This window comes from Manis pentadactyla, chromosome 10, assembly GCF_030020395.1.
Source record: "Manis pentadactyla isolate mManPen7 chromosome 10, mManPen7.hap1, whole genome shotgun sequence".
NCBI lineage: Eukaryota > Metazoa > Chordata > Mammalia > Pholidota > Manidae > Manis > Manis pentadactyla.
In genome coordinates this window covers 33,322,344-33,340,077 of record NC_080028.1, presented here as the reverse complement: position 1 = coordinate 33,340,077, position 17,734 = coordinate 33,322,344, and the positions used below count along the sequence as shown (strand labels likewise).

The 17,734-nt window shown below is 39.8% G+C and overlaps 2 protein-coding genes and 1 long non-coding RNA gene across 5 annotated transcripts in view; 1 reads left to right on the top strand and 2 right to left on the bottom strand.

Annotated features, from left to right (window-relative positions):
• ATF1 (activating transcription factor 1) overlaps window positions 1–1,827 on the bottom strand; it is a 50,975-nt gene extending 49,148 nt beyond the window's left edge. Inside the window, exon 1 of the mRNA XM_057486565.1 lies at window positions 1,583–1,827. The gene's annotated coding sequence lies outside the window, so the exon portion shown is untranslated. The remainder of the gene's footprint in view (window positions 1–1,582) is intronic.
• Window positions 1,828–1,936: 109 nt separating this feature from the next.
• Window positions 1,937–13,816, top strand: LOC118915075 (uncharacterized). The gene is made up of 3 exons (XR_008991958.1): window positions 1,937–1,980; window positions 9,614–9,709; window positions 13,677–13,816. It is a non-coding gene; the product is annotated as an uncharacterized LOC118915075 (long non-coding RNA).
• Window positions 12,690–17,734, bottom strand: part of DIP2B (disco interacting protein 2 homolog B) — a 251,391-nt gene continuing 246,346 nt past the window's right edge. For all 3 annotated transcript variants that reach the window (XM_036890477.2, XM_036890488.2, XM_036890498.2), the window contains one exon: window positions 12,690–16,780. In XM_036890477.2, the coding sequence (XP_036746372.1) occupies window positions 16,528–16,780 (253 nt within the window). In that variant the 3' untranslated portion in view covers window positions 12,690–16,527. The remainder of the gene's footprint in view (window positions 16,781–17,734) is intronic.

Genomic DNA, 17,734 nt, shown 5'->3' with positions numbered 1-17,734 from the left:
CTGGTAATAACGTAGTACTGCACAGACGTATCAGACCAAAGAAAACCTTCAAGTATAACTTAAAAATACTATAGCTAACACATTCAGCTTTTAGGATTAACAGTATCGATTCTTCTTGAGACACTGAGTTAATTGCACATTATAAAACCTACAGAAAAAAGGCATTTTAATGAAACTGCTTATTTATGTTAGAAATAAATTTATCAGGATAAAATGCATTTTGCAAATATAAAACAGTGTAAGAACTCTCATCACAAAGGAGGCTGGTTTGACAAAGATGCTTGCCAAATCTATGCTGAAAAGCCTCCAAAGAGCAAAGGCCTTCAATGAATATTTGCAGGTATCCTGTGCTTTTTGAAAGTTTGCATTACACCGCTTCAATTTTACATAAGATCTATATTATTATGTTTTCACTAACCAAAATAAATCCGAAGAGGACTTCTGCTTTTATAAAAAAAGGTGAGAAGCAAAAATAGCGTTTGGCCTTTTTTTTTTCTTTCTTTTTTTTTTACAGCAAGCTCCTTCCCCAGGAACTACACTCAGCATCTAGCCGCCGCCAGAGCTTTCAGCTGTGTCAGAGCCCTGGGCCTGTAGCACCTGTGCTTTATCTCGATTTATTTAACAAGATGTGTCCCTAAGGGATCAGAAAAGCCTGAGAGGTTCTTTTGGGGCCCTGAGATGCTCAAACTTTTTTCCATATACATTCACAGTAATCGCTTCTTTGCTTTATGCCATTTCAGTTAGGAAAGGTTTCACGGGAACACTTCATACTTTTGGTTGGGGAAGGGGGCCCTATATTAGGCCACTGCTTCTCAAAACTTAACAGAATAGATATTATTTAATGCCTACAATAATTTTAAAGCGATTAAACTAGTGCTTAGTTTTATGATACATAAGAAAATAAAAAAGTTTCCTGGGTTTGATCATCTCCCAGGGGAAACAGACGAACTTTTGTCTTTCCACACTCCCTCCGCTCACGGGTTGTACCTTCCCAAGATCCTTTCGTGCGCCTGTGTGATTACTTAACTTTCTCTCTCCCCACTCCACTGTAAGCTGTGTAAGGTAAGGACTATTTTTGTTGTTCACTGCCGGGCGGCCCAGGCCTAGCACCCCAGGATGCCCGCTGCGCTGCGGGCTCCGGGGAATAGAAAACCGTTCTGGGGCCCCGGGTGGTGGGCGGCGGGACAACGCGCGGAGACGGAGGCCAAGGCCACGCAGCTCTCCCCACACTCCCCTTCGACCCCGGGCGCCCGCCGCCAGTCACCGAAGGGCAGCTTCCAGGAAAACGCCACGCGACGACGTGAGATCCCCACTTTTACCGGGGGAGCGGGGAACAGGAAGGAGACCGACGAACGAAGACACACAGCCCGGCTAGGGCACGAGAACCGGAAGCGCGCTGGGGGGGTGGGGCGGGCAGCGGCAGCCCCTCCTCCTTCCGCCGCACCCCTCCCCCACCGCAGGCTCCCCGCGCGCGACCCCCACCAGCGCGGGACCCAGCTCAGCGTCCCCGCTGGCGCCGCATCCCCGCGTCCTCTCCCTTCCCAGGGACACGAGAGCACGTCCCACCCCCGCCCCCGCTTACCTGTGGCTGCCGCCTCGCCGCTGTCCGGGGCGGGAACTTCCACTCCCTCCTCCAAGGTGGATCCGAATTCACTACCCACTTCCCCACCCCCTCACGCGGCGGGGGCCGTGCCTCTCTCTAGGAGGTCAGGTGGGGCAGGGAGAAGCAGTGTCACTTTACAGCACACTCTCCTAGGCTACCCTTTCCTCGGCAGTCAGGGCCGCCACTGGCGGCATGATCTACACCAGGCCGAGGGCGGGGGAGAGAAGGGGGGGGTAATGGAGTAGGAGAGCGTAGGGGGTGAGGTTAAAGCCGTCCCTCCGTGAGGGGCGCCGTTGCGTCATCACGCTGCGTACGTGACGCGCCGCCATCTTGTGCCGGGTCTCGGACGGTGAGTCCGTCTCGTAAAGTTGTCGAGGGTAGGTGAGAATTTCCTGCTTCTCCTCCCTGCTGGAGCTCTGTCCCCACTCCTCCACACAACTGTGTTTGGAGACCACCACCAGCTTGGTGTGGCCTCTTGGTTGAGGCCGTTTTCCTCGGTTAGTGGCGTTACTCTCACCCCAGCTCCTGTCACTGGGTTGGGTGAGCCGGCTCAGCACTGTCATCCCCGCCTCACCTGTCTGCTGCTGGGCGAGAGAAGCGACGCCAACCGTGGAGGCTTACACTCCTCAGTTTCTCTTAGTTCACGCAGACTCTTTAACCCTTACGTTGCGTTGAGTTGTATCCTTCATCCCATATGAAAGGATTTCTACAAAGACCTATTTAAAACACAAGGTGCCTATAGGGTGTTGAACTCCACTTCGTGTGTCACGCAGCAGCACAGATTTACCGTTAAAACTATTTAGAAAAAAATTACACAAGTGTAGTGTGAAATAAAAAGTTACCGTCATTTTAATACATTACAAAGTCTAAAACGTTTGTTGAACTCCACTTCGTGTGTCACGCAGAAGCACAGATTTACCGTTAAAACTTTAGAAAAAAATTACATAACAGTGTAGTGTGAAATAAAATGTTACCGTCATTTTAATACATTACAAAGTCTAAAACGTTTGTTTTTCACTATATGTCTACCTTTCTGGAGAAAGAATTCTCAATTCTGAATTTTTGTCTTCTTGCAAAATATTCTGTTACGGCTTTGTAGTGATAATGAACAAATGATAAGTGATAAACCTTTCAATATGCTCTTGACACAAGTACCAGAATTTTTCTGAAATTTTACGACTTTGAGATCTCCAATGTAGGAAACTGATTTAGTGGAGTCTTCCTAGTTTTGACCTTTAGAGCCAGATAATGTGATTTAAAGCCCAGGAGTTACTCTGCCAGACACCCATAAGAACTCTTAACAGTTTAGCCATTTTCATTCATTCAGCAAACATTGTTGACAACCTGTTAAAAGCTAAAACAAGTAACTGCCCTTATTCTAGATTTTTGATTCGCAGATTACCCAACCTCTCTCAGATTGTCTTCTAGTTACCAAAATCGATGAAAGTACAATACTCAGCCCATGTCCCAGCATTATTTAATCAAAATGTCATATATCATAGGAAAGCAAGATAGGGAGTGAGGAAGAGGTTCTCAGACATTAGTCTTTTTTTCTGTAACCCAAAATATTAATGACTGGAAGCCTGGTTATAATTTTGTTCTTTTGTGTTAGCTTATTTCTTCCTGGGAACTCAAGAATGCTTAACAAGTGTTGATCAGTAAAAGGGAGGTGGAGGGACTAAAAAATGTTACCATCAAAAGGAACTAAGTCATACTGAAATCTTCAAAATGTTCCTGGACTACTCCCTCTTTAGCTCTTTTTCCACCTGTAAAACATCTTGAGTTTAAATCAGTATTATGCTCTGCAACACTGCCACTCAAAGATTTTCACCATGCTTGTTTCTTATGGGAGTGTTGAACTACTCACCACTCTTCTGAACCTTGAGGAATAAGTGTAGATGAAGAAAAAAAGTATTGGTTATGACGCCGACTAGTAAGAGTTTCGTAAACCAGATGCACAGGTCTTTGACTTTAGAAGTGAGGAGGTAACACAAAACAAAGAAACCTAACTTTCAAGAGCCAAAGGTAATTTGTTTTAAAACAAGGTGGTAACCCTCTTTTGCTTTCCTGGTACACTATTTTTGTCTTCTTGCAAAATAAGGAGACATTATAATAAGATGGGTTTAATAAATACCTATCCTTATCTCAGATTGTGTGGATTGAATTTGTTTGATACATGTAAAGTTAGAGCCATGCCTGGCACAGAGGAAGCACTAAATGTATGTCGGTGTTAATATGGAAAACACTGCACAGTGTAACTACTGTCTGCAAGGATTGTATGAACTACAACTGTTATTATTTCAGTTAACACTCCTGAAACAGGGTTATCCCAGATAACTTAGCTAAGCTTTGTTTCTTCATGTTAACTGTGCTTGAACTGAAAGCATAGAAGTAGACTGTGAGGCCCTTGGAAAACTACAAGTGGACAGCTACAGGGCTGTCCATCTATCCCTCCTTTTTACGGGAGCTTCTCATAGTCATACATATCTGACTAACAGTGGGCAAGCTGGGCGGGCCATCAGTCTCCCTTATGAAAATTTCTTTGGACAACAATTAGTCTTTCTCTAGATAAATGTACCTAAAGGTTAGGAATTTTGTACTGTGCGTCTTATATCTTCAAACAATGCAGATGAGCTGAGAGAGCAACTCAGTAGCTTTTTAGGCCTCAGTTCTAGAATCTGCCTGAGACATCGTTGCCTGCCATGGCCCATAGGTCCCATGAGCCACCTTTGTCCTTTTAATCAATAGCACTTTTTATTTTAAGCTAGTGTTGGTTGCTGTTATTTCTAGAATCCCGAACTAATAGACCTAGATACAAGAGAAATTATTTCCTTGTGACCTCCTGCCCTTCTCTGTACCCAGCCATGACCACCTTAGTTCAAACTATCATGTCTTGCATCATATACATTGCAGTACCCTCCTAGCTGGTTCCACTAGTAAAACCCTATAATGGACAATTACTGGTTACTGCTGTGTTAGTGGGATTGTATAAACAAACAAATTATTTACCTTCAAGATTATGATTCAGAAATTGTAGCAAGACAGCTTAGAACTGAAATTCAGCTTACTGGAGGAAACAGCAGCCTACAAATATCATGTACCTTAGTAAGACCCCAGGCAGTGATGCTAAGGAGGATCTGAGGGCAGGAAAGTCAAATCCTTAACCAGAAAAGGTGAGTCTATTCATGTGAAAACACAACACTGGCCCTTCTGGGATGGGATGGGAAGAAGCCCAATGTTGTCAATTTATTGTTAAGTGGCCAATTAGTTTCCTAGAGAAATAATAACATATTGGGAGCTCAGTGTTGTTTTCTGTCAATGTTTAGTTGAAGATGGGAGCAGGAGCTAAAGCAGCCTTGGTAAGTAGGAGTCCATACTATTGGGCCCATGCATACCCTCCGTCTCTGCCACTGTGGCTATTCCATGATGGGCTCATTGTGTTGATTCTGAGATGGTCAGTGGCTAGCTGGCTGACATTAGCCAAGTCATTTTGTCTGGATGTTTACTGTCTCTCCCATGCTTTTTGGGAGAGGCCAGGCCATTTGCCACTGCCCACAAGTCGACATATATTGTCACTTTGAGACACTTTTCTTTCTACATAGTATGGGTGATTAATATCTGCCCACTGGGAAGATTCCCTTGCAACTGCCTTTCAAAGTCACCTGAGAGAATGGACCCAACCTACCCATAAACTGAATTTGGGCTTTTTCCATCTGCTTCAGCTGAACACTCCGCCATGTACCACTATGGCCATAGGTGTAAGCTGAGTGAAGAATGCTGGTGCAACTGTAGTAAGTAACATAAGGTTCTTGGTTGCCTGATCATGCAGTTGCTTGTGTCCTCTGATCCTGCTCAGGCTTGATTCGAGGTGTAACATTTCCATCTTATGAGGATTGGTGCTGGACTCATCTGACTGTATGACTTTATGACAGAATATAGCCAATGACGGGCAGTTACTTGGTGCCCCATGCTCAAGTTTTCCATGGCCCCGTAGCATACCAGAAGCTGTTTTTCAAAAGGCTTATGATTCTTTGCTTTAGCTGGCATGTTCTTACTCCAGAATTGCAATAGCTTGCATTGTGATTCTCCCACTGGGTCTTGCCATAAACTTCATAACTGTTTATTTCCCACAACTGTCACCTCTACCACCAGGGAATCTGTCAGCTCATATGGCTCCAAACCTTTCTTAAAGCTTTCATCTGGTGTTGTCCAGAGTACTATTACTAGACATTGAATGTGTTGTCTCCAGAACCTGAAGAGGCCTACAGTGGATGGGGTTTCCTTCCTTGAGAAAGAGGATGCAAGATGCAGTAATTTGTTTTTTATGTCATAGGGGATATGTCACCTTGGCTCTGATCACAAGACCTCTGACTCTTCACAGAATTTCTTTCTCATTCTCTGGATTGCATATGGCTTACCAAGACCTTCAGAGTACTTCTTGTTCCATGTGTCTGATCAGAGTGATGTCATGTAATGTTAACTCTGGGGCAAAACTATAAATGAATATTCTTGTCTCTTCTATGTGAATGTGAACTATTTTTGATTATTTTATCTTTTATTAGAAAAATGAGATATAGTTGACATATAGCATATTAGTATCAGATTTACATGATTCAATAACATGTATATTGCAAAATTATTGCCACAGTAAGTCTAATTAACATCCATAACCACACATACTGTAGTTATGAGAAATATTTTTCTTGTGATGAGAACTGATTCTCTTCCTTGATTGGAATAGAAAAGGACACATTTGTTAAATCAATGGGTACATACCATGTACCTGAGACCCTATTAATCTGATCTAGCAGAGATAATCAGATCAAGTACAACAGCTACAATTGGGGCTACTATTTGGTTGAACTTGCAGCAGTGTACAGGATCCATGAGTTTCTGCAAAGACCAAACTGGTGATTTAATCAGAGCGTATCTTCTGGATCCTGACATCCTCTGAATCCTGACATCCTTACAGGTGGCACTAATCTCCACCATTCCCTCCTGAGATGCAATATTAATATTGTTATTTATCTTGGCTGGGTTTGGAGCAGTTTCCGAGGCTTCGCCATTTCCGAACTTTCAGTTCTATTCCACTGATTGGTAGGTCTGTCTTTAAGCCAGTACCACACTGTCCTTATAACATTGTAGTAGTTTTGAAATATGGAAGTGTAAATACTCCAGCTTTGTTTTTTTTCAAAGTTGTTTTGACTCTTCTGAGTCCCTTGCATTTCCATATGAATTTTAGGATCAACCTATCCATTTCTACAAAATGGGGCTGGGATTTTGATAGAAATTGCACTGAATCTGTGGATCAATTTGGGGAGTACTGCCATCTTAATAGTGCTAAATCTTCCAAACCATGAACATGGGGGTGACTTTCCATTTAGGTATTTAGTTTATTTCAATGATTTTGTAGTTTTCAGGGTAAAAGTTTGCAGTTTGGTTAAACTAAGTATTTTATTCTTTTTGATGCTATTTTACACAGATTTGGTTTTTAAATTTCATTTTTGGAATTTTCATGGCTAGAAAATAGAAATAAAATAGATTTAATGTATTGATTTTGTATTCTGCAACCTTGCTGAATTCATTTAATAGTTTGTGTGTATTTCCTTGGGATTTTGTAAATATAAGTCATTTCATCTATCACTAGAGCTTGCTTTAATTCTTCCTGTCCAATCTGGATGTGTTTTGTTTCTTTTTCTTGCCCAGTTGTCCTGGATAGAACTCTCTGTACACTGTTTAATCCAAGTGGTGAGAACACTTATTCCTTAGTCCCCAGCCTTAGTGAAAGGACATTTAGTTTTTCACTATTAAGTGTAGTGTAAACAGTGAGCTTTTCATAGATTGCCTTTATCAGATTGAAGATTTACTTTCATTTTTAAAAGATAGTTCTATTGGATATAGAAGTCTGAGTTGACAGTTCTTTTTCTTCCAACACTCAGAATATATCATTCTGTGTTTTGGCTTGCATTATTTCTAATGAGAAGTTGGCTAACATTTGTGCATTGTTCTGTACAATGTGCCACTTATCCTTGGCTTCTTTGAAGACTTTTGCTTTATTGGAGTTAGCAATTTGCCCATGATTATGCCTAAGTATGGCTTTCTTTCTATTTATACTACCTGAGTTTCTTGAGCTTCTATAGTCTGTAAATTTATGTCTTTCCAAATTTTAGGAGCTTTTGCCATTATTCAAGTATTTTTTAAGTTCCATTCTGTTTCTTTTATCTGGAATTCCAATTGCAGATATGTTAGACCACTTGATATTTTCTCATAGGACTCTGAGCCTTTATTTATTTTCTCCTTTCGATCTTTTTTCTCTGTTCTTCAATTACATCATCTATCAAACTGTCTTCAAGTCAACTTACTCTTTATTATGCTGTCTTCAAACTGCTGTTAAGCTCATTAAGTCCCTGCATTTTTCATTTCAATTGTACTTTCTCAGCTCTGGAATTTCCACTTAATTCTTTTTTATCATTTCTATTTTTTCTGCTGGGTTCTCTAACTGTTCATTCATTGTGTCTATATTTTCCTTTAAGTCTATATATATATATATATATATATATATATATAAAATAACTGACTTAAAGCTCTTGACTGCTACTTGCAACATCTGAGTGATGTTGCAGTTGGTATCTATTGACTGGTCTTCTTCCTTGAATGTGGGTCATAGTTTTCTGTTTCTTCACATTTCTAGTAGTTTTATCATTGGACTGGATTATATTGTTTTACAGAGTGACTTTTATTCTAGAAGGCAGTTAACTTGATTTCCCATCTCTTTTTCTTCATGGACAATGGCTGAAATCTCTGCTTAACAATTTCAACTTCCAGCTGATGTTTTATTTCACCTGGAACTTTGGATTTTTCTCCATATAATTAAGTTCAGCCATCAGTTAAATATTTTGATAGATTCTTTAAGCAGATTTGGGGAATTACACTTTCTGGGGCTCTCCCCTTCATATATTTCCCACCTACTCTCTGGCTGCTCTGCCAACCTGAAACTCTTCTATCTTCTTAAGGTCCTTCTAAACCTTAAGCCAGTAGGCTGTGGCTCTCTACCACTCATGCTGAGTTATGGGGGTGTCCTCAAAATCACAAACACACAAATGCCACCTACTTATCTTTCAAAGGTAGTTACTCTCTAATTTCTATCTCCTGTGGGACATTTTTCAGTGCCTTCAAAATAGGTGAAAAAAGTATTTTGTCCAAATTTTTTAAATCCTATCTTTAGGAGGGTTAATGTGACCAAATTATCCCAACACTATCATTAACTACAGACTCATGCTTTTGGTTTTTATGTTTATCTTGTATTTAGCAATCTTGATAAACTCATTAAATTTGCAGATTCTCTTGTATTTTCTACAGACTATCATACTGTCTCCAAGTATTATTTTTGTTCCTTTGTATTCAATTCATATAGATTCTTTCCCTAATTATGCTATCTATACTCTCAAAGTACAAGGCTGAATAGTAACAGTGTTAGAAAGTAAGCATTCTCATCATAGTCTTGTCTTTCATGGTACTGCTCCTAAGTATTACTTTACTGTAGATTTTTGATAAATATTGTATCGATTAAAGAAGTCTTCTATTCCTTGCTTGTTGGATTTTTTCATAGTCAATGTTGAACTTTTACCTTTTCTTAGAATTCTGAGATGAGATGATCATATGGCTTTCTCCTTTAAGAAGCTGATAAGATGTATTACATAAATAGATTTTTCTAATATTGGACCATCCTTGGTTCATCCTTGGTTTGACCTCACATATTATTTCTTATATGCTGAGTTTGATTTGCTAGTGTGGGAAATTATATTTTCCATTATAATATTTCCACATATATCCACCATGGTATCTCCCTTCTCCATTGCCTTTTTGTGTCTTTGCCTGTCTCTGATCAAAACACAGTCCTCTCTCTTGAATCTGGGCTCAGCAGAATTCAACAGAAGTGATGCATATGACTGAAGAGTAGATGAGAAGTTTACCACTTAACATGCTGTTTCTTCTGATGCTCCTTTTCAGAATCCAGCTGCCTTGTTGGAGAAGCTCCAGCAATGAAGAGAGCCTATATTGATGGGCTTTGATCAACAGTTCCAGCTGAGCCTGGGCTTTAGCTATGTGAGTAAATAAGCCCAGATGATTCTAGCCCTGAGTTGTTTAAATTACCCCACAGACATTTGAATTCTCGCAGTTGAGGCCGGACATTTTGGAGCAGAGAAGTCATTCTTCCTGTGCTCTAATTCATGATGCATAGAATATACATTCATGGCTGTTTTATGCCACTAAGTTCGGGTGGTGTATTTTCTCAGCAATAGATAACTGAAACAGCTAGACTTTGCATCTTTTCACAAGTGACAATGATTTAGAATTTTTAAAAACTGCCTTGATGTGATTTTGCTATCAAGGTTATATTTTTCATATATATATAGGAAAAAGATTATCTGTTCCTCGTGAGTTTGGTAAAATTCAGATTTTCTATTTCTTGAATTTTGAAATTACATACTTTCTAGAAAATTATCTATTTCATTTAAAATTCAAATATATTGTAAAATTATAATCCCTTAAAACTTGAAAAAAATACTGTAGCTATCGTTACAGTCTTCATTGTGCTTCCTACTAGTCTATATGTGTGTACACGTGAGTTTTACTAGAAATTGTTATTTTTAAGAAATCAGCTTCTGGTTCTATTGAACCTTTTCTATTTCTTTTATTTTCTATTTATTATTTTTCTGTTAAGTATCTCCCTCCTCCCACTTTCTTAGAGGGTAATTTTTTCTTCTTTTACTGAATACAACTAACTTATTTTTAGTCCTTATTTTTTAATAAGTGCATTTAATGTAAATTTTCCCTCATATCTGCTTCTTAGGAATTCTCATTATTTGCAGATTCCATGTTATATTTTGCCAGCACTATTACATTTATTAATAGTTTTGTCAAATGACTGTTCACCTTTGTAGACTGAGAATGGAGGTACAGAGAAGTGAATGAGGTGATCAGATAGGCCTCTAGCAATCTCCCACTATCAGGATCTTGCTGCTACCCAGTTTTATTTGAAAAAATGTGCTTTCTCCCCTCAAAGGCTAATCCTTCCTGTTTTCTGGACCTACCACTCCTGCTTCCTTAGTGACCTTGCTTTGTGAATTGTCCTTCATTGCTGTATTTGGCAACTTTCCCTACTGTCTCTTTCCCCTGACACAGTATTTTATTTCTTCCATCTTTAAAACAGACTTCCTTGATTCTACATCCCTCTTTTCACTAGTGTCCCATCTCTTTCCTATGTGCAGATAAGCTTCCAGGAAGAATAGCCTGTTCAGCCACATCTCCCATCATTACTCTTCTGAACCAGTTTTCAGGCTTCTTCCCCTATAGTAACAACCGAAAACACCCTGACCAAGGTCACCAGTGACTGCCTAGTTGCCAGACACAGCAGATGCTAGACAGTCCATGTTTTTCTCAGCTTCAGTGTAGCCTTTGGCATTGTCGATCACTCCTTATTTAAAACTCTTCCTACAATTTTGTACCCGTGCTCTTTCTTGATTTTGCCCCTACCTCCCCAGTCATTCCTTCTCCCTTCTTTCCTTATTTCCTTCTCCCTCCATCAGCCTTTAAATGTTGTTGTTCCCCATGACCCTCTTACTGATCCTTCCTCACTCTATATACTCTTCCTTGGTAGTAACATCCACTTCCTGGCTTCAGTTACTACTTTCAGAAGGATGTCTCCCAAATATACAGTTCTTGGCCAGCGCTCTCGTGAGGCAAAGACCTAAATATTCAGCTGCCTACTGCACCTCTTCACTTGCATGTTTCACAGCACCTCAAATGAACATGACCAAAATGGACCACATCTTCTTTCCCAAGTCTTTTCCTCCTCTTTTGATTCCCTACCTTGATAAATGGCCCCACATCTACATAACTACCCAAGTCAGAAACCTGGAAGTTATTTTTGAGCCCTTTCCTTATCCTGAATATTCTGTGGTTGAAATCTGACTGTCTCCCAGGTTTGCACACTCTCTCTCATCTCCATCCTGTTGCTGCCTTGCCTGAAGTGCTCTTTACCGCACTCACGGCAGAGGCCTCCCAACTGCTCTCCCTGCCTCAGGCTTTACTTCACTTTCCCTCCCGAAACCAATCCATTGCTGTATGACTACCAGAATAATCTATGTTGCAAATCTGAGCATGTTATTCCCTTGCCGCAAATCCCTCATTGGTTCTCTTTGGCCTTCTGGATACAAGGCCAAAGTTCTTGACATGAAACGCAAGACCCTTAGTAATCTGTCCATATATATATATATATATATATATTGCTTTTTTTTCCTTCAAACCCTACATTCTAATAATGAATCGCAGTTCCCAGAATATGCAACCCTACCTTCCAGCTTATTGTCTGTATCTTATCTGGCTGTCCCATTCTTCACAATTCAGTTCAGATGTTGTCTCTTCTAGCACACATCCCTCACTATTCTCCCTCATCACTAGATTGGGTGCCTATCCTACCTGCTCCCACAGCCCACCTCTAGTTGTAACCCGTAATGCAGAGTAGTATTTTCCTGTACCTCTGAGGTTGGTGACTCAATTATTTTCTCTCCCTAGCTTCAGCTCTTACTGCCTTGTGGGCAGGCACTCAATAAATGTTAAATGAGAAGATGTCAGCTGCCTTTAAGCTTGGACAATAATTTAAGGACCAGTTTTAGTGTCTGAGAACATGCACAATTTGATGGGCTCCCATCAAGTTTCTTGAAACCAGGAAATGGAAGAGCAAGTGAAGTACCACTTTAGGAAAAGTTGAAATCCAGCCCTGTTATAGATTAGAAAAAAAATTAAAATTTATGATCAGTAATTCGAAACTACCAAATGCTACATGGGTAGAAGGAAAACTAAGCTATAATTGTTCCTGACAAAAATATTCTTTGTTTTCAAAATGACTCCCTACTGTTCCTTGATGTGGTCTTCTTTTATAGCATTGATTTGCTATAATTTTGGGTCTCTTGTGTTCCTTAGACCACTACAACTATCTTTGGGTCTTACCATCTGAAGTGAAATTTAAGATTTATCAGTTCCAGTTTATCAATTCTCCCAGTGTGTCAAGCATTAAACACAATCAGGCATCAATATTTATTAACACAAGACAAAGGAAACACATTCAATGAGTTAATAGAACACTGTCCAGCCAGATGTTAAATTTAAAAATGTATATCTAGTCTAATTTCAAATAAATAAAAAAAAAAACTTTATACATAATTACACAGTACTGTAGTTTGAATTTGACACTGGTAAGTATCTTGACAGAAAGTAAACAAAACAGTATTTAGAACTAAAAAATTACTCTTGTATCTTTACACTCCCTTCCTCTGGACAAATAACATGGCCCAGCTACATATACCTAAACCAGAAATGTTGTATGGATGATAAAGAAAAGGCCTACTGTCTATCTGGAGTACTACAGCTTCTTGCTGCAGATACTCTTGCTTTTAACATCAAAGCAGACAACAAAAATAACACTAAGGCATAGACCATGTTGGAGTTTGAGGGGTGAGGTGATAACTCCTCATTGCTTTAGTCTAAAAGATTCCTGGATATTCAAGGAAAGTAACTTACTCGGACAAGATATTGAGCACCATGCCTGGGGCAGAGACCTTAACAAAAAAACCCTAAGGCCTCAAGCCCTTTGTTGATTCAACAAAAGCATTAAGCAAGCATTGCCCAGGGTTAAAGGAGATGCATTCATATGATCAATAGACAGGCCATGGTCCCTAAACAGCTCGAGGCAGCACAACTTTGGGAGGAAAGGACTTGGTCCTGGGGGAACCCAGGCCCTTTATGAGGCAGGAAGTGAGTAAAGACTGGGGATTCACTGATACCCTAAATTAGCAAACTGGTCATTCCCAGGGTGACACTGATGCCGGAGATGGCATTTATGCAACTCTAAAAAATCCTCAGGGCCTAGGAATTTTCCAGAGGCAGCTCCTTCCTTATCTACCTCAATTATTTCTGCTGAGAGACAGGAGGAAGTCAAAAAACTTTCAGATGAACAAATTTCTCTTAACTGAAATGGGGGCTTGCTATTAAGTTGTTTTCTTTTTCACAGGCATAAAAACCCAGACAGAAGGTTTCCAGAATTTTGGCAAGGCTGTTCCTATCAATAATGGCCCTTTGGCCTGTCTTAAGAATTGGTTCTACCACAAAGGTTCTACTTAATGTGAAAAGAGCAAAAGCATTGTGTCATCAAGAGAAAATTTTCTAATCCAAGTCTACAACAGACTAGTGATTCAGTCTGCAGCTGACCTCACCAACACTGCTAAGTGAATGACTAGACTCTTCCCCTGTCAGTGAATACTTTACCAGAGTTACTGATGAAGTTCTCCAAAGACACAGCTCAGCTTTCTTGTACTAGTATATTCTTGTCTTGGGTGATATGCAAAAGATGAATAAAGCAGCCACAAGGCAGAAAGCAAATACTAAGGATAAATCAGAGGCTTGGGGAACTACAGAACTAGATAATCAGCCCCTAAGTATCTGGGAATTGGCCACACTCTGAGATTAATGGAATATTTTATTTGAAGGAATGAGTATAGGATGTACACTGTCCAATATCATAGCTACTGGCCACGTGTGGCTACTGAAAACTTGAAATACAGCTAGTCTAAACTGAGATATGCTTAATAAACACTGGATTTCAAATACTTAATATGAAGAAAAGAAAGTAAAATACCTCAGTAATTCTTATATTGATTCCATATTGAAACAGTATTTTTGATACACTGGGTTCAATAAACATATTAAAATTAATTAAACCTGTTTCTTTTTACTTTTAAAATTACTATGATATTTCGAAAGACAGATGTGGCTCATATTGTATATCTAGTAGACACCCTAACTTGTATAGTGAGAATTATCAAAGCAATAGGATAACCTCTGCCAATATTTTCTTCTTACAACTTATGATAATGGAGATAGTCCAATTTAACTCTCAGGACTCCTTGTCCTGTTTAGTGAATCATTAAAATTGTTTTAAGAAAATTACTTTCCAAAGAAACAGGCTGTTTTCTCTGCAAACTAAACCACTGCAGTCACTGGGATTTCTTGCCCCAGTATTAAGTGCTGGCTTTCTTTATATCCTAGAACCTCTCCTATCGCATGTACATTAATTTCATCCAAAATGTTGAAAAAGAGATCTGGAACTGGAAAATGCCTTGAGGTTTTTCCCTCTGTGGAGAATGAGTTGGAAGAAAGGAGGATTATGTAAAAGGGAGTCAATAAAGTGGCTTTGAGTCACAAGACTGTGTAAAGGCAGCCCCCAAGAGTGCTGCCATGGTGAAGGGTCTGGTCTTTGCATTATAAACCTTATTTTCAGGGTAATTACAAGTCTTAAAAATTGTTTAAAAACATATTTAGTTTACATGATGTTACAGTGGGGTAAATAATATGTTTTATTAAAATAGTCTAAATAAATATTTACACATTAGACCAGAGTGGGTCAAAGAGAACCATTCTGATTTAACAAGTTAACTCTGTTCATTTTGAGTTTTTTTTTAATTTTAAAAAATATTTCTGTAAGAAAAAAATAATAAAATTCAACTATATTCAAATACATGAAGCATCATCAGACCAAAGAAAGGAAACCGAGCCAGAGACCAAACTCACTCCCAGGCTCAGTCTGCTTGGCCTGGGCACCAGTTATTTCAAAAGAGTTTCTTGCATATATCAGACTTCCCCTTTTTCAGCATAAGCCTGGCTATTTTGGCAAATCAAATTGGTCAGATTTGAGATATATAGTTATGTGGCCTTACGGTTTCATGTGACTGTTGATCTCACTGCCTTCCCAGCCTGTCATTCTTGTTCCTAAAATCCCTGACCCCATGAACTGGAATAACAGGGCGCTCTTCAGTTTCCAGAAAAGAGAAGCTATATGTATAAACTGTAGACGCAGTTTACAATGGGCCTGGAAAAAGAGGAAATCCTAAATTCTTACAAAGTCACTCTAAATTTGAAAGACAGTTTCAACACTGGGGGCCAGAGTGAATTATTACTGCAGAATAGGGTGGGATCTAACGAATCTTAGCTTTTTCATAACATTTTGATTTTTAAAGTGAGGTTTTCAACTTGTAGAAATAGGTTGAATTCTTAAAAGCTTAAGCTGATTCTGGGAATGCAAGCTTCAAAAACAAACAAAGGCAGCTTTAGTTTATAAAATACACCCGCCAACAGAGACATAGTACAATGTGCAGCGAAACCTGCAAACAATTTGCACTTTCTAGTTACCTATTCAGTTATAACACAGCAAGAGAATACTGAAATTCTCTCAAAGTATAAACATTTCTGCTTTAGTTGTTATAACTATACGAGCCAATTCTTCAACTTTTTAGCTGGATTATGTGTTTTCTTATTTACATGTTTAAAACACTGGTCAAAATGTTTTACAGTCAATAATTAGGTATATAAAGTAATTCTCATTCAGTGGGTTATCTGATTTGTTTATGGGTCAACTGAAAGCTGGGTAGTTACATGTTAACAAAACCTGCAGAATGTCTAGCTCTGGTAAAATGGCAAGATACAGTAAGAGCGGGGAACTGTGTGACTCAGACTACCTGCTTCATGTGAATTCATTAAACTCCCTTAGAAAAATCTAAAACAGCATTAGATAAAAATACACATATATACAACAGATGAAAAAATGCAACATGCACGTAATTGCTTTAGTAACAGTGCTGTTCACACTATGCCAAAGCTCATGACTAATAGACTGTTAACATTTTTTCCATTTGCCACCACAGCAATCCCCTTTCCTGTGTGCCTTGGGACTGCAGAATCCCACAGGATGAGATGAAGGATATAATGTAGCCATCCCAGTTTATTTCTCATCATCTGAAAGCTTGTTCCTAGATACCGGTCTTTGGTCCTTGCGGTTTTTCAGCTTGGCCCCCCGGAATCCCCACTGGTTACATGTTATAAGCCACATAGATGGGGTCTAACTGGTCAGCTAGAAAGCTGTCACGGAGGTGCATCCTCTGCTTCTCTCCCCTGGAGTTGATGGGGATGACACCTGGGTCCACCACCACCACAACGCCAACAATGAGGTAATGCTCTTCCAGGACCACGTTTGTCACCAAGGGAACCAGATCTAGGGCTTCCTGTTCAGAGCCACACAGTTCCACCACCACAACAAGCAAGTTGGTCCACGTGAACACAGCACTGAAATTTCAAGGACATTCGGTTAACATGTCATTACATCTACCAGTCCTCTTTTATAGTACCTGCCCAAGACTTGCCCCTGTTCTCCTGAGAACTGCCCTCCCTCTCAGAGCCAATCAGATAAGCAGCCACACCTATGACATATGACCTTGCCCCTGTGATCACTGCTGATTAACTGAGCCACCAGAATCTCCTGGGAGTTTGGAAGTGGGATTAACATTATTAGCTGGTCACTTGAACTGAGGACATGTAGATCTGCAAGTTCTGGGCTAGCGAGGTGTGCAGGGAAGCACAGAGAATGGCTTTTCAGGGAGAAGAGAAAGAATGAAGTAGATGCTCATGTGGCTCTAGAAAGTGAGAGGACAGTGGTTCCCAATGACCTTCCTGTCCCTTATTTCTACCTGTCTTGAGATCCAGAATTAGGTAGAGACTTTGGGGAACTTTTGAGATAGCCAGATATTCTTCCCATTAACTCTCTCTTTTGCTTAAGTTTTTTTTTTTTTTTAAGAGAGTTTCTGTTATCTGTCATATAAAAGCTTTGACTAAGATATTCTTACACCCAACAGGAAAGGAATTGACCTGGCCCCATCTGAGCTCAGTGCCCTGTACAGATGTATCTCCTGCTGTGCCATAAAAGTGCTATCAGAATGTCACCTTACATTGAAGGGGACTGCTGGGTTATGGGACCTGTGTATGAGTGCCAAGACTACTTAAAAAACAGATTCCAATCATTAAAGAAAGATGTATATAATAATAGGTCGCATTAAAAGTCAAATGCCTAAAATTAGAGGGTAATCATGGTACCCAACCTCTCTGCATTGCTTACCCCTCATGGACATTGTTCAGCTCTGGGAAGCCTGACCAAAGTGAGACAAAGATGCTGACAAAGCAGCATCTGGAAAGTATGAGCAATCGATCTGTGGTTATTTAGCATGGGGGTAAAAAAAACCTGAA